Genomic DNA, 13,188 nt, shown 5'->3' on the forward strand with positions numbered 1-13,188 from the left:
ATTTTAATGTCCCCTGTTGGCTGTCTTTTTAATAAGGTGTGCATCTCATCTGATATAGTCCAGAACCAAAAAAAAAGAAAAGAAAGAAAGCTCTTCCACTCAATATTAAAATAATATTTCCTAGCCCAATGCAGGGATTTGGTCAGCAAGTCATTATCTTGAAGAATTATCTCACAACAGCACTTATGCAAAACCCAAACTTTTCAGGGGAGATCAGAAACGTCCCCCATTAAATGCACTTCCTGCAGTCAGAGCAGATTGTGGGGTTTACAGAACAATGATGTCGGAGCTTCCAGATTGGTTTGGCAGCTGCATTGTTCTCAGAGGGTAAACCAGACGCACTTAAGTCCCAGTCTCTTTTATAGGCTTTTGTTCATACCAAATTATTCTTTCACTGTGTTAGCATTCATGATGGCATGTTAAAGGAGTGCAGCTTAGCAACCAGCTTCTGGTTGCCAGGCAGCCCAGCCTCCAATAGATTTGCCTTGTTTAAGATACTTTTGGTGGGAGCTCTAGGAAGGCCATCATGTGGATTTTTCTTTAAACTGTATCCCTTTATTAGAATGCTATTGTGATTTGTTACTTGTGTTATGGCGTTAGTATATTACAGTAGTTAATAAATCATAGAGTGTAAAGGTTTGCTTTTAAAATCCCTTGTTCTAAATAATTGGGCCCATGCCTATCTATATTAATAGGAAAAATGAAATAGCTACATTTTCGTAAAAAAGCAAATGTATATAGAGCTTTTTAAAGGGATATTTCCTTTTGTCAGTTGAGCAATCAGGAGCTGGGAGAGTCTGATGTTTCCTTAAAACTAATGAATGCTGTAGTATGGAGCAACGTTATTAAAAGTTAACTATCTTCTCAGGGAATAAACCATGAAGAAACCCCTGTGGAAGTGCACAGGAGTTCTACATGGAAGGAATTTTAAGTATATTGATGTCAAGCTGAAGAGCACATGTTATCTTCTCTTTATTATCATAGCTAACATAGTTAATAAAAGTTATTGCATTAATGTAGAAATACTTTAAAGAGGTTACCAGGTATATTTTCAAACTTGAGTCTTCTCAGAAAATCACTGAGCATTTCCTTTTAACATTTTTATAATAACTCTTTTATATTGTGTGATGTTGAAGAGCTTCGGAATAAAATGTTTTCCTAGTTTCTTTTTTAGGTGATTTAAGTAGGTGTTTTATGACAGTCTCATTCAGCTACCACTGGTTTGTTAATGTTATACATGAGTTGAATATTGCAATTTCCTTAATAGATAAACCACTGATGTGGACATAGTCCTTACAATGAAGCACAAAAGAAAGTAACTTTCTTTTTATTTTTCTAACCCATTTCTAGTAGAGAAATAACTATCATTTTCAATAAACTTTAAGAAAAAATAGTAAAATGGCAATTGCAATTTAAATCATAAAAATATTTCTGCATGAAAAAAATAGGACAAAAGTTGTTTTTTTAACCAAATGCAGATTAATGGTTAATTAATCTAGTGGGGTACTGAAGTGTTTTCTGCCATAAAATTCAAGAAACTGAGATAACATTATTTAATATATTTAATTGTTTGCTGTTAATGTTATTTGACATATTGAATTGCTTTCCTTTCTATAAATGAACATAGATTAAAAGAACTTTTATTTTTCCTGGAATGAAAGAAACCTCAGTGTCCCTGCCACTTACTAAGGGTAGCATAATACTAAAAAGTACAGTCTGTTACTATGTTCAGTGTTCACAAAATCATGATTATTAGGACAAAGCTGTGTTCATCTCTAAATGAAATAGAATTCACTTTGTTGCCCATTTTAGAATATGTGCTCTTTCATGTCAGTGTTAGTCGTTTGGGGAACTCCTTTAGACAGTTGTTAAACGTCATTCACGTTAATGTAGTTTTTCAAGTATGATAAGCTAATGTTTTCCTTTGTTTCTACATGGGTTTCTCTTTAGAGTATCTACAGAATATTATGAATTCTGTTAGGGAAAATGTACATGACCTGTCATGACATGACTGAAACATATGTTTTGACTATATTGCATGTGTCACTTTACAAACCTAAGCCTTTCTAGAAGTGGAAAAATCTCTTTGCTCAAACTTGAGAAGCAGTGTGATATAGTGAGAAAAAACATGAATTTGAGAGTCAGACAAAACCTATAAAATTAAAAAAGTTCCACTGCTTTTTCACTTTATTACCTTGGAGGAATTACGGCCTTTCTAAATTCATAAAGTCTTCATTTGAAAAATAGGGCATGCTACTATCTTGGCAAAAATGTTATGAGTGTCTTGACTGTTGAGGAACAGTTTTTTTTTAATATACTATTTGTTGAACTCTTAGTATAAAGTTAATCATTTGTATATAAAGTTAATTGAAAATAGATCTTAGTAAAAAATAAGAATGGGAATATGAGAGGGAAAAGGAAGATGGGTGGGAGTGTAGGTGGGAGGGCTGATACAGTGGGAAGAATCACTATGTTCCTAAAGTTTGTACTTATGAAATGCATGAAGTTTGTATTCCTTAAATGAAAGGTTTCTGGGGGAAAGAAAATAAAAATGTTATGACCTTTGGGGGTTGATGCTGTGGCGTAGAAGGTTGAGCCTCGGCTTGCAGTGCCAGCATCCAATAAAGCGCCAGTTCAAATCCCATCTGCTCCACTTATGATCCTGATCCCCGCTAATGTGCCTGGGAAAGCAGCAGAAGGCCAAAGTGCTTGGGCCCCTGCACCCACGTGGGAGACCAGGAAGAAGCTCTTGGCTTCTGTCTTCAGCCTGGCACAGCCCTGGCTGTTGAGGCCATTTGAGGAGTGAACCAACAGATGGAAGACCTTTCTTTCTCTCTCCCCCGTCCTTCTTCTCCCTCCCTCTCTCCTCTCTCCTTTTTCTCTCCCCTCTCTGTGTTTCTCTGCACTTCAAATAAATAAATCTTTTTTTTAAAAAAAGTGTTATGAGGTATGAAAATACGTAGATACAATACAAAGTGGGCATTCAGTGGTCTGGCAATTCTTTTTTGTTTTCTTTATTGAAATAGAGATACAACAGTAAGGATGTAATTCTAAATACTTTACATTTTTCTTTAGGAGTACGGGGTGCTTTGCATTCAGGAATACAGAAAACACAGCAAAGTGGAGTCAAGTACACCACGGAACAGCTTCATGGGCTTGAAGGATCACCTGGGGAATGACCTTGGCCACCTTTATGTGGAGAGCACAGACCCACAGTTAAGTGCAGTTGTGCCCTGGCCAATGCTAGAAAAACCAGCAATGGATACAGTTAGTGCCGAGAAGGAGGAAAAAGAGGTGTCTGAGGAGAATGTGAGCTCTGGTGACTCCGAGGAAAGCACAAATTCTGATCATGAGTCGGAACAATTGGGAAGCATTTCAGTAGAGCCATGCTTATTAACCAAGACTCACCGACAACTGTGTAGGTCTCCCTGTTTAGAGCCTCACATACTCAAACACAATGAAATTTTGCAAGAGTTTAAACCTGAAGAGTCCCAGACTACATCCAAGGAAGTGAAGAAACCCCCCGATGTGGTTCGAGAATACCAAACAAAGCTGGAGTTTGCACTTAAGTTAGGTTATTCTGAAGAACAGGTTCAGCTTGTGCTAAACAAACTTGGTACCGATGCTTTAATCAATGACATTTTGGGAGAACTGGTCAAGCTTGGAAATAAAAGCGAGACAGATCAAACAGTTAGCACAGTTACCAGTACAACGAGAGAAACAACTTCCCTGGAGTCTCAGAGGCCTGAATCTCCGGTGCAAGAGGTGGTAGCAGATGATGGGGAAAATCTGAGACCAATCGTTATTGACGGCAGCAACGTGGCAATGAGGTACGTGAAGAAAACCCTTAGAGTGATAACTAAACAGTCTCTCCGAGTTGTTTCTGAGTTATTTCTCCCAGTCATTGCAGTCAACATTCTGTGTCCTAACATGAGCTTTAGAAAACATCAGTTTTATGTCCCTTCTTCCAGCGCGCTCAGCCAGCCTCATGTTATTTGCCCCTAACAGACCCCTTTCTCACTTATATCTCTTTTGTCCTTCCTCCAGCCCAGTTACTAACGTAAACTTCAGTGTATGTTCTTGCTGTAGTGTTAATCACTAGTTTTAAATGGAAAACCTGGGTATGATGACATTCATCAGTTTTGGAATCTAGTCAAATAACATCAAGTTAACTAACCATAGTGGGGAAAACGTCCTAATTCTTTCAGAAAATAAACTATTTTATTGAATTGGGAGCAAATCAGAGGTGTAGTTTGAAGTTTTTTGTTCCATTGGAGAAATACAAAAAGAATTATTTAGGAACATGCTGGTGGGGGAAGGGTTACAAAAACAAAACTTCTAATGAAATTTTGGGATACATTTGATGGTTCAGAATGTTAAGTGCATGTAAATTCAATCAGTATGTAATTAACAATATTCAGAGTACTATGGAGGACAAAAGGATATATAAAAGCATTTGTTCTGGAGAGCTTGCAGTTTGGTGTATTGTTTCTCAAAACATGGTCTGAGGATACCTAATGCAGAATCACCCTTGTTCAAAATGCAGATTTTTGAGATAAGCATTTGGTTCAGTGGTTAAAGTGCTGCCTGTGATGCCCATACCTCATAGCAGAGTACCAGGGTTCAGATCCCGGCTCCACTTCCAATTCCAGCTTCTTGCTAATATGTATCTTGAAAGCCCTGACCACAGTTAAGTGTAGCTGTGCCTGGGCCGGTGCCAGAAGACCCAGCAGTAGATAGAGTTAATGTCTGGAAGCAAGGAGAAGAGATGTCTGAGGAGGAAGGCTCAAGGACAGGAGACACCTCAGTTGATTCCCACCTCCTGACTCCAGCCCTGACCCAGCCAGAGGTGATGTGGGCATTTGGGAAGGAAACAGTAGTAGCTGGGCTCGCTCACTCACACACACACTCTTTTTTGCCCTCTCGCTCCTCAAGTAGTTTAAAAAAAAAAATGCAGATATAGCAGTGCTATTCAGTGGAGACATGTGAGTACTTCAAAAATTTCATGGAAAATGGAAATAAGACATGAGCTTATTTTGGTGCCAAAAAATTCTTAACTATGCAGTTTTTTTCACACTATACATTTTTCATGAACTTTCCTTTTTTTTTTTTTTAAGATGTTTTTTATTGGCCGTTGCTGCGGCTTACTAGGCTAGTCCTCCGCCTGCGGCGCCGGCACCCCAGGTTCCAGTCCCAGTTGGGGCACCGGATTCTGTCCCAGTTGCTCCTCTTCCAGTCCAGCTCTCTGCTGTGGCCAGGGAGTGCAGTGGAGAATGGCCCAAGTGCTTGGACCCTGTACCCGCATGGGAAACCAGGAGGAAGCACCTGGCTCCTGGCTTTGGATCGGCGCAGTGCGCTGGCCGCAACACGCTGGCCATAGCAGCCACTTGGGGGGGTGAACCAACGGAAAAAGGAAGACCTTTCTCTTTCTCTCTCTCTCTCTCTCTCTCTCACTAACTCTGCCTGTCAAAAAAGAAAAAAAAAAAAAAGATGTTTTTTATTTACTTGAAAGGCAAGAGATAGGAGAGAAAAATATCTTCCATATGCTAGTTCACTTCACAAACGGCTGCAAGGCTGGAGCTGGGCCAGGCCAAAGCCAGAAGCCAGGAGCTTCCTCCAGGTCTCCCAGGTGGGTTCAGGGACCCAGGCACTTGGGCCATCTTCCACTGCTTTCCCAGGTGCATTAGCAGGGAGCTGGATCAGAAGTGGAGCATCTGGGACTCAAACCGGCACCCATATGGGATGCTGGCACTGCAAGCATAGGCCTAACAACCTACTATGCCATAGCGCCAGCCCCTTTGTGAATTTTATGCAAACCCTTTATTAAAGGGTAGGAAACATCCAGCCCACAGGCTCCATAAAGTGCACAAAATCATTTGGTCTAACCCCCCAACTGTAGGAAGGGTTTCACATTAAATAAATCTATAGCGGGTTAATTTTTAAGTTGATAATTTTGTATGGCCTGCAAATGATATTTTAAATATCAAAAGAGCCCTTTGCAGAAAAAAGGTTCCCTACCCCTGCTTTGTGTGTATGGATTTCAAGATTTTTCACACCAAAATAAATTTTTATCTTTTTTAATGTGTTTTTATTTTTTTCAAATTAATTGAGTCCATAAGAGAGATAGAGGGAGCTCCCATCCTCTGGTTCACTCCCCAAATGCTTGCAATGGTCCTGGGCAAGAGGAACTCAATCCAGGATTCCCACATGGGTAGCAGTAACCCGCTTACTAGAGCCAGCACCAATGCCTCCCAGAATCTGTATTAGCAGGAAGCTGGGTTCAGGCACCAGAGGGAATATCAGACGCAGGTACTCTCATGTGGGACATAGGCATTTTAACCAGCATCTTAGCTGCTAGGTCAGATGTCCATCCCTAAACTCATCTTTTAATTCCATATCCCACAAATTGAAGTACCCTTGTACAATGCAAACCACTGTTATATTCCATATATATATGAGCTCACCAGTGGGACATATATTCCAACATGTAATCAATAAAAAAGTTATTAATGGGATAATTCGAATTATTCTTTTGGTAATAAGTCTTTGGAATCTGGTGTGAATCTTATGCTTACAGCACATCTCACCTTGGAATAACCATATTTTGAGTGCTCCATAGCCATATGTGACTGTTGTTGCCTGTAATGGACAAGGTAGTTGTAGAGCTCATGCAGACCTACCAAATCAAGTTCAAGATGCAGCCCAGGCATTCTTTTGTTTTTTAAAAAATACTTCTAATAGTGGTATGTGCAGAGACTTGAGGACTACTGTCTCCTGTAGGTGAGAGCAAGTTCTTCCACATGAAGTGTGAGGAGGACCAGCTTGTGTTCCTGCAGAAAACTTTTTCAAATGGAGGCAGAACTACCTAAGTTTCAATTATAAGTAAATGAAACTTACAGGATCTGAGTATTTGATCTTTCCCAAATGTGGCACAGACTCTTTTTTCTTGCAGTAATTCAGAACTACAGAATGATTACCTTCATAATAATATGTAAGGCCAGAAGCCACAAAATTGCCAAAGGACAGAGAGGTGAGGAAAGGTTATAGATCCTTGATGAACACCTGCAACCATGGCTCTGTGCCAGAATTACCATAGGAGTTCTTCAATAAATATATACACACATATATTCCAGCTTTCTGCTCCTGGACTAAGTGGGGACATGGAAAAGTCCAAATAACTGTATTATTTAAAAACTACCACAGTAATGTCTAATGTATAGCCAGTGTTGAGAATCCAAATGATCCCTATGGGTCAGGAGTTAGAAGAAAGTGATGACCCTTGGGAAGGGTAGCACAGCAAGCACTAGTGTTAGGAAAAAGCACAGTGCTAGAGAAACCAAGGGACATATGAATGTCATCCAGGTGAAAGAGGAAGGTTTTAAGGTGAGATATCCTGTAGGTTGTACCAAAAAAAAAAATCAGAAGACATGACAGCCAGGAAGTTATTGTCTTCAAGAATGCCATATGGTCTTAAAGATAGAAGCCCGTTGGCAGGAAGTAAAGAAATGAAGGAATAGATCTGGACTGTTATTCGAGGAAGTTGACAGAGGAAGGAGAGGACATGAGGAAAGAGAGTTGGGAAATGATTTTTGTTTTGTTTTGTTTTGTTTTAAAGGATAAAACTATATAAGCTGAGGGGAGGGGAGAAGGCAGCTAGCTGCACAGGGCAGTAAGAGAGCAGTACTGTGGGAGGACTTTCATTTTTGAAACAGAATTATCCAATAGGAGACAAGAAAGGTGCAAGCACACATTTGGCACTGGAAGAAAATGCATGGGCAGAAACAGATCTTTTAGAAGAAAAAACAGCTTGAGACTTAAAACTTGGAGCCTATAGAGATGAATTTTTAAGCTGAATATCATTTAGATAAGTGATGTCAAAGTAGGTCAGCCTCATACTAACTCATATGGCTGAAGCCTAGTTCCTAGTGGAAATATTTGGATAACTGAGAATTTACATAAATCTCTGAACTTCACTCATCTGACATGGAAAGGAGTTATCCAGAGGAAAACTGTAACAAAAATAGAGGGCATCGTTAAAGCATCAAACAACCCATTCTTATAATTATGAAAACAAACTTCTTATAAACAAATCCCATGTGATGCTGGCACCATCCTGTTTCCCTTGCTATAAAGAGGGGACGTGCAGATTGGTTTCTTCTCTCCATCACATATTTTAATCTGACACTTAAACTGTTGGGCTTCAGGCATTTCAGGAGAGAACAAGTTGACAGGAATTTTTATTATAGCAACATTATACTGTCAGTCAAAATAAAATGTTGTACCACGTCCATAATTTTTTGAAAGTGCCAGAGCTCATGAAAATTTATAGTGAACTTTTCCATTCTGCCATTTATAAGGCTGTCTAAAGTAGCAAAGTCACTTAAAAATGCATATCTACTTCAGCTCCAAAAATCTTAAGATCAAAAATACAGAAGAAATTCACTCATTCCATGTTGCAGAAGTGTCATCTCTTTTTACTTTTCAAGTTAACTTTCTGCTTATGATAAAAGAGGCAAATCTATTATATATAATAAATCATACATATAATAGACTATATATAAGAAGTGTGAGAATGGTTAAGAATGAAGTACTGTTGTATTTCCTTTCTTATCTCCCAGACAGAGCTATTCTGAATTTATATTTTACTTTCATTTAAATATTAACAGTAGAACTGATAAAAATGAGTCCTTTAAATGTAAACTTAAGAAGCAGGAAAGCAACAGCATTTTTGTTAAAATCACTAAGCAGACTTTTTAGAAAGGATATTTCATTCTCTGTGTACTACCTTTGTGATTCTGAGCAATGTGTCTAAACTCTCCAGCCTCTGTTTTCAAAATTGTAGAAGTGGAAATTCTTTTTTTTTTTTTTTGGGGGGGGGGGGGGACAGGTAGTTAGACAGTGAGAGAGAGAAAGATCTTCCTTCCATTGGTTCACCCCCCCAAATGGCCACTATGGCTGGTGTCCGGCACCACAGGCGGAAGATTAGGCTAGTGAGCTGTGGCGCCGGCCGGAAATTCTTAATTTGCAGGCTTCCTGTTAGGATTAATGCCAAGCGTTTAGTGTATTGTAGGCATTCAGTACATTATAGTTATTACATTAAGGAGCCAGTGTCTTCAAGAGCTAACTCATCTCAATCCAGAATACAGGAAAAAAATACAACGAAAACTTAGTTATCAATTTTTTTTTCAGTGTTTAAACTTAATTATATCAATTCTTTTATTCAATATTTAACACACCTAGCAGTTTAACAGTCTATTGTGTTCTTATGACCGATGGGTTAATTTTAATTTCTACTTCAAGTTTATAGCACTAGTGTTTGCAGTGATAATTTCTAGCATGTCACAAAAGACACAGGCTCTTCAAGCTGGGCAGAATCCAAAATTGCCCCAGAATATATAGCACAAGCTCCTTGTCGCCTTGAGGGAAAGCATACTTTTTCTTTTAGCTTATAAATGTCCTTTGAAAAATGTGTCACCATGATAAAAGCTCTGAGTAAGTTTGTTGAATGAGCAGTTCACCAAAAATTCACAAAAACATACCTGGAACTTAATCTAGCATTCTTTATGACAGCTTATTTCACTGCTGATTATAGGATCAACAAGGATATCAGTGTGTAAAAATGAAAAAGAGAGGAAAATATGTTTAGAGAAAACCCTAAACTTGCATATAAGATTTTAGAATGCTTAGTTTCTGATTTATGAGGCAGAATAGAATTTATGTTTGGTGGAGTTAGACAAAGAATTCCTGACAGAAGAGTGAAACTAATTTTAATTCCAAAAGAAAAAAAACAAAAAACAAAAAAACCTCAGTATTTCAGCACATTGATCAATCAGCAATAGGTCTCACTTCCTTAATAGGGAAGATATTTAATAATGTAGGTATGCCATGAAATTTGTACTCCAGATATAGACATGGAAACAAAGCAGGATTAATATTGTTATATTGCTGAAATGAAATTCCTGTGAGACTGATTTCTCTTTCCTCTCATTAGCTTCACAATTCTTCAAAATCTGTGATTGTATTAAACTTGGGTGAGCTCACCAGTGAGACATAGAACTAGTGTCTATCCATGGATATCCATTAGAATGGATTCCTGCATTTCCTCTAATGAACCCCTTGCTTTTACTGTCCCTGTGGCTTGAGGTTCATGTGACTTGTCATGTCATTAAGCACAATCTGTGAACCATCGGGGTGAGAGTATAAGTTGATGTCAGAGCAATTTGATCCTTAAAAGTGTTTGATTTCTTCATTATGTTTCCATGACTTGACTTCACTAAAATTAACTAAATTTCTGCATTCTACTTCACCTTCTCCCAAAATTTATATAAAGTAAGAGTGGGGAATAAGAAGCAAAAGCAAACCAGGTGCCCCTCACTACCTCCACACCATGCTGTAGCACAGGTTCTCCTGTTTAGTGTTGGAATACAACCAGACACCCAGGTCTCTTTGATATGAACAAATTACTGAAATGTTTCCCCCATCTGTCCTTGAAGGTCTTCAATCTTTGCCAGTTTCTGGGATTAAAGTAAATGCCCTGACTGGTGAGTTGGCGTTATTGGAGTATTCTGTGCAGAGTATTAGGATCAATGTGTTTGTTTACTAAAAATGTCTGGTGAACCTGGCTTATAGGATCCATGCTTGTGTTACCTCTCTATTAAACATTAGAAGAATTTAACTGAGGGGCAAATGGCACAGTAAAATTTTCCTTTAGAAAGATCATTCCTCTATAGGAGAATTTATAGAGAATTGGGGCCAGCATTATGGCTTAGCAGGTATACCCACTGCCTGCAACTCCAGCATGCCACATGGGCACCAGTTCATGTCCTGGCTGCTCCACTTCCAATCCAGCCCCCTGCTAATGACCTGAGAAAAGCAGCTGAAGATGGCCCAAGTGCTTAGGGCCCCTGCCACCCAGTGAGAGGACCTGGATGAAGCTCTGGGCATTGCAGTCATCTGAGAGTGAACCAGTGATGGAAGATCTCTCTCTCTCTCTCTCCCCCTCTCTCCCTCTCCTTCTCCCTCTCCTTCTCCCTCTCCTTCTCCCTCTCCTTCTCCCTCTCCTTCTCCCTCTCCCCCTCTCTCCCTCTCCCCCTCTCTCCCTCTCCCCCTCTCTCCCTCTCCCCCTCTCCCCCTCTCTCCCTCTCTCCTTCTTCCTCTCTCCCTCTCCTTCTTCCTCTCCCCCTCTCCCCCTCTCCCCCTCTCCCCCTCTCCTTCTCCCTCTCTCCCTCTCTTCCTCTCTCCCTCTACCTCTCTTTCTGAACATCTGACTTTCAAATAAATAAATCTTTAAAAAAAATAGAGAATGGATTTAAGATTGAAGACAAGAAAATCTACTTAAATTTGAAAATATATACAAGTGTCACTTGTGGACCACTCTGGAAAAAGATGCACTAAGTATAACATTGCTTCTGTATACCAGTCAAATGGCACAGAACAGAGAAATAAACCAACTGTTTGCTTGACAGTGTATACCCTGCCCCCGAAAAACCACTCAAGTTGGAAGGCAGCTGGTGTTAACAAATCTGAATGTCAAACAGAATGTAGGAAACCAGTCTAGGTGAATCATTGAAATAATTTTCTTAAACTTTAAACAGAAACCAGATATATATTTTTAACCTCAGAATATGAACAAAGAAAATGCCTAATTTTTGATGACTTTCCAATGTATCAAGAATGGTGAGCCAAGCCCATCTATAAACACTTCGATCTGTACAATGAAGTAAGTTTCTGATTAATGTTGAAAGACGATGATACCTAGGTGGCTCTGTTGCACAATAGATAGCTCATTGGACTTCTACAAAACTCCAGCGCCTTTCATGTATTGAATCTGCTATGTGAAGTTACAGGAACTTGAGACGTCTTCCATATAAATTAGAAAATGGAAGGCCATCTTGCCTCAACTCTGCAGTTTGCCTTTCGTTGTTTGGTCAGTTTGCAGTCCTTGTTGCCTGATTGTCATGTAAGTACGGCACTGACATCCTGGACATCTAGTACAGATGTTTGATTTAGACTGCAGGAGAGACTAAAAATTGTCAGTTTATTCAGATTTGTTGTTGTCTCTCTCAATAAAATTATATCAAAGTTTGTGCAGTAAATCAGCATGTTCCAATATGGTAACCACATGGCATCATGTGGTTACTGAATTCATGAAATATACGTAGTCCAAAGAGATATGCCTTAAATCTAAAATACATACCAGATTTCAAAGATGTGGTTGAAAAATATGTTAACTATTTCAATGTCTGTTATTCCATGTTAAAGTAATTTCTTATATATAGAATTAAATGAAAGACTAAAATTAATTTCAACTGTTTTTACTTATTCTAATGTGCTACAGTCGATAATTTAAAATTACATATGACGTTCACATCATATTCCTATTGTACAACCTTTTATGAAATGTTTACTAGAAGCAACAGTTCAAGACAGCTTAATTTCCCTCTGAGTGTTATAGGTGTTACAAGTTAGTTTTCAATGCAAATCCTTAGAGACTAGGAAAAGAATCATGAGCAGGTGTTTGGCCTAGAGGTGGTAAGATGCCTGCATCTCATTTCAGAATGCCTGGGTTCAGTACCCTGCTCTGTGTTTGATTCCAGCTTCCTGCTGAGGCCTTGGGAAGCAGTGGTGATTGCTCTCAAGTGATTGGGTCCATGTCACCCACGTGGAGAAATGGATTGAGTTCTTAGCTCTAGGCTTCTGCACCAGCCAGGGACTATTGCATGAGTTTGGATGTAATCCAACAGATAGGAGCTCTCTGTCTACCACATTAGCTAGTTAATAATTAACTTGAAAAAAAAAATCAGTGGCTCGGAACTAATTTTTATTTAATTCTATCAATCTGGGATCTGACACAAAAATATTATTTATGTCCCATTTCATCTCTCTATAGCTCTAAGTACATAATTCTGGTTGTCATCAATGCTATGTATTTAATTCTTAAATTACTTATTTGTTTATTTGAGAGACAGAGGGCAATCTATTACTGGATCACTCCTCAAACATCCACAATGACTGTGACTGAGCCAGATCAAAACTAGGAGCTATAAATTTTTCCTCTTATCTCAAATGTACTTATTGAAGCTTTACCTAGAAAACAGCAGCCTTAGTTATCCTGTTGCATGTAAATAAAGTTAACCACATACCTTCACCTAATATGTTAAGAAATGGAGGGGCAGGCATCATGATACA

At 38.9% G+C, this 13,188-nt stretch overlaps 1 protein-coding gene across 6 annotated transcripts in view; it reads left to right on the forward strand.

The window, feature by feature from the left end:
* The window catches only part of ZC3H12C (zinc finger CCCH-type containing 12C), an 82,967-nt gene that overhangs the window by 41,876 nt on the left and 27,903 nt on the right, over positions 1-13,188 (forward strand). For all 6 annotated transcript variants that reach the window (XM_051849633.2, XM_051849607.2, XM_051849617.2 and 3 more), the window contains exon 2: positions 3,076-3,830. In XM_051849633.2, the coding sequence (XP_051705593.1) occupies positions 3,151-3,830 (680 nt within the window). In that variant the 5' untranslated portion in view covers positions 3,076-3,150. The remainder of the gene's footprint in view (positions 1-3,075; positions 3,831-13,188) is intronic.

Source organism: Oryctolagus cuniculus, chromosome 1 (genome assembly GCF_964237555.1).
Source record: "Oryctolagus cuniculus chromosome 1, mOryCun1.1, whole genome shotgun sequence".
NCBI classification, from domain to species: Eukaryota; Metazoa; Chordata; class Mammalia; order Lagomorpha; family Leporidae; genus Oryctolagus; species Oryctolagus cuniculus.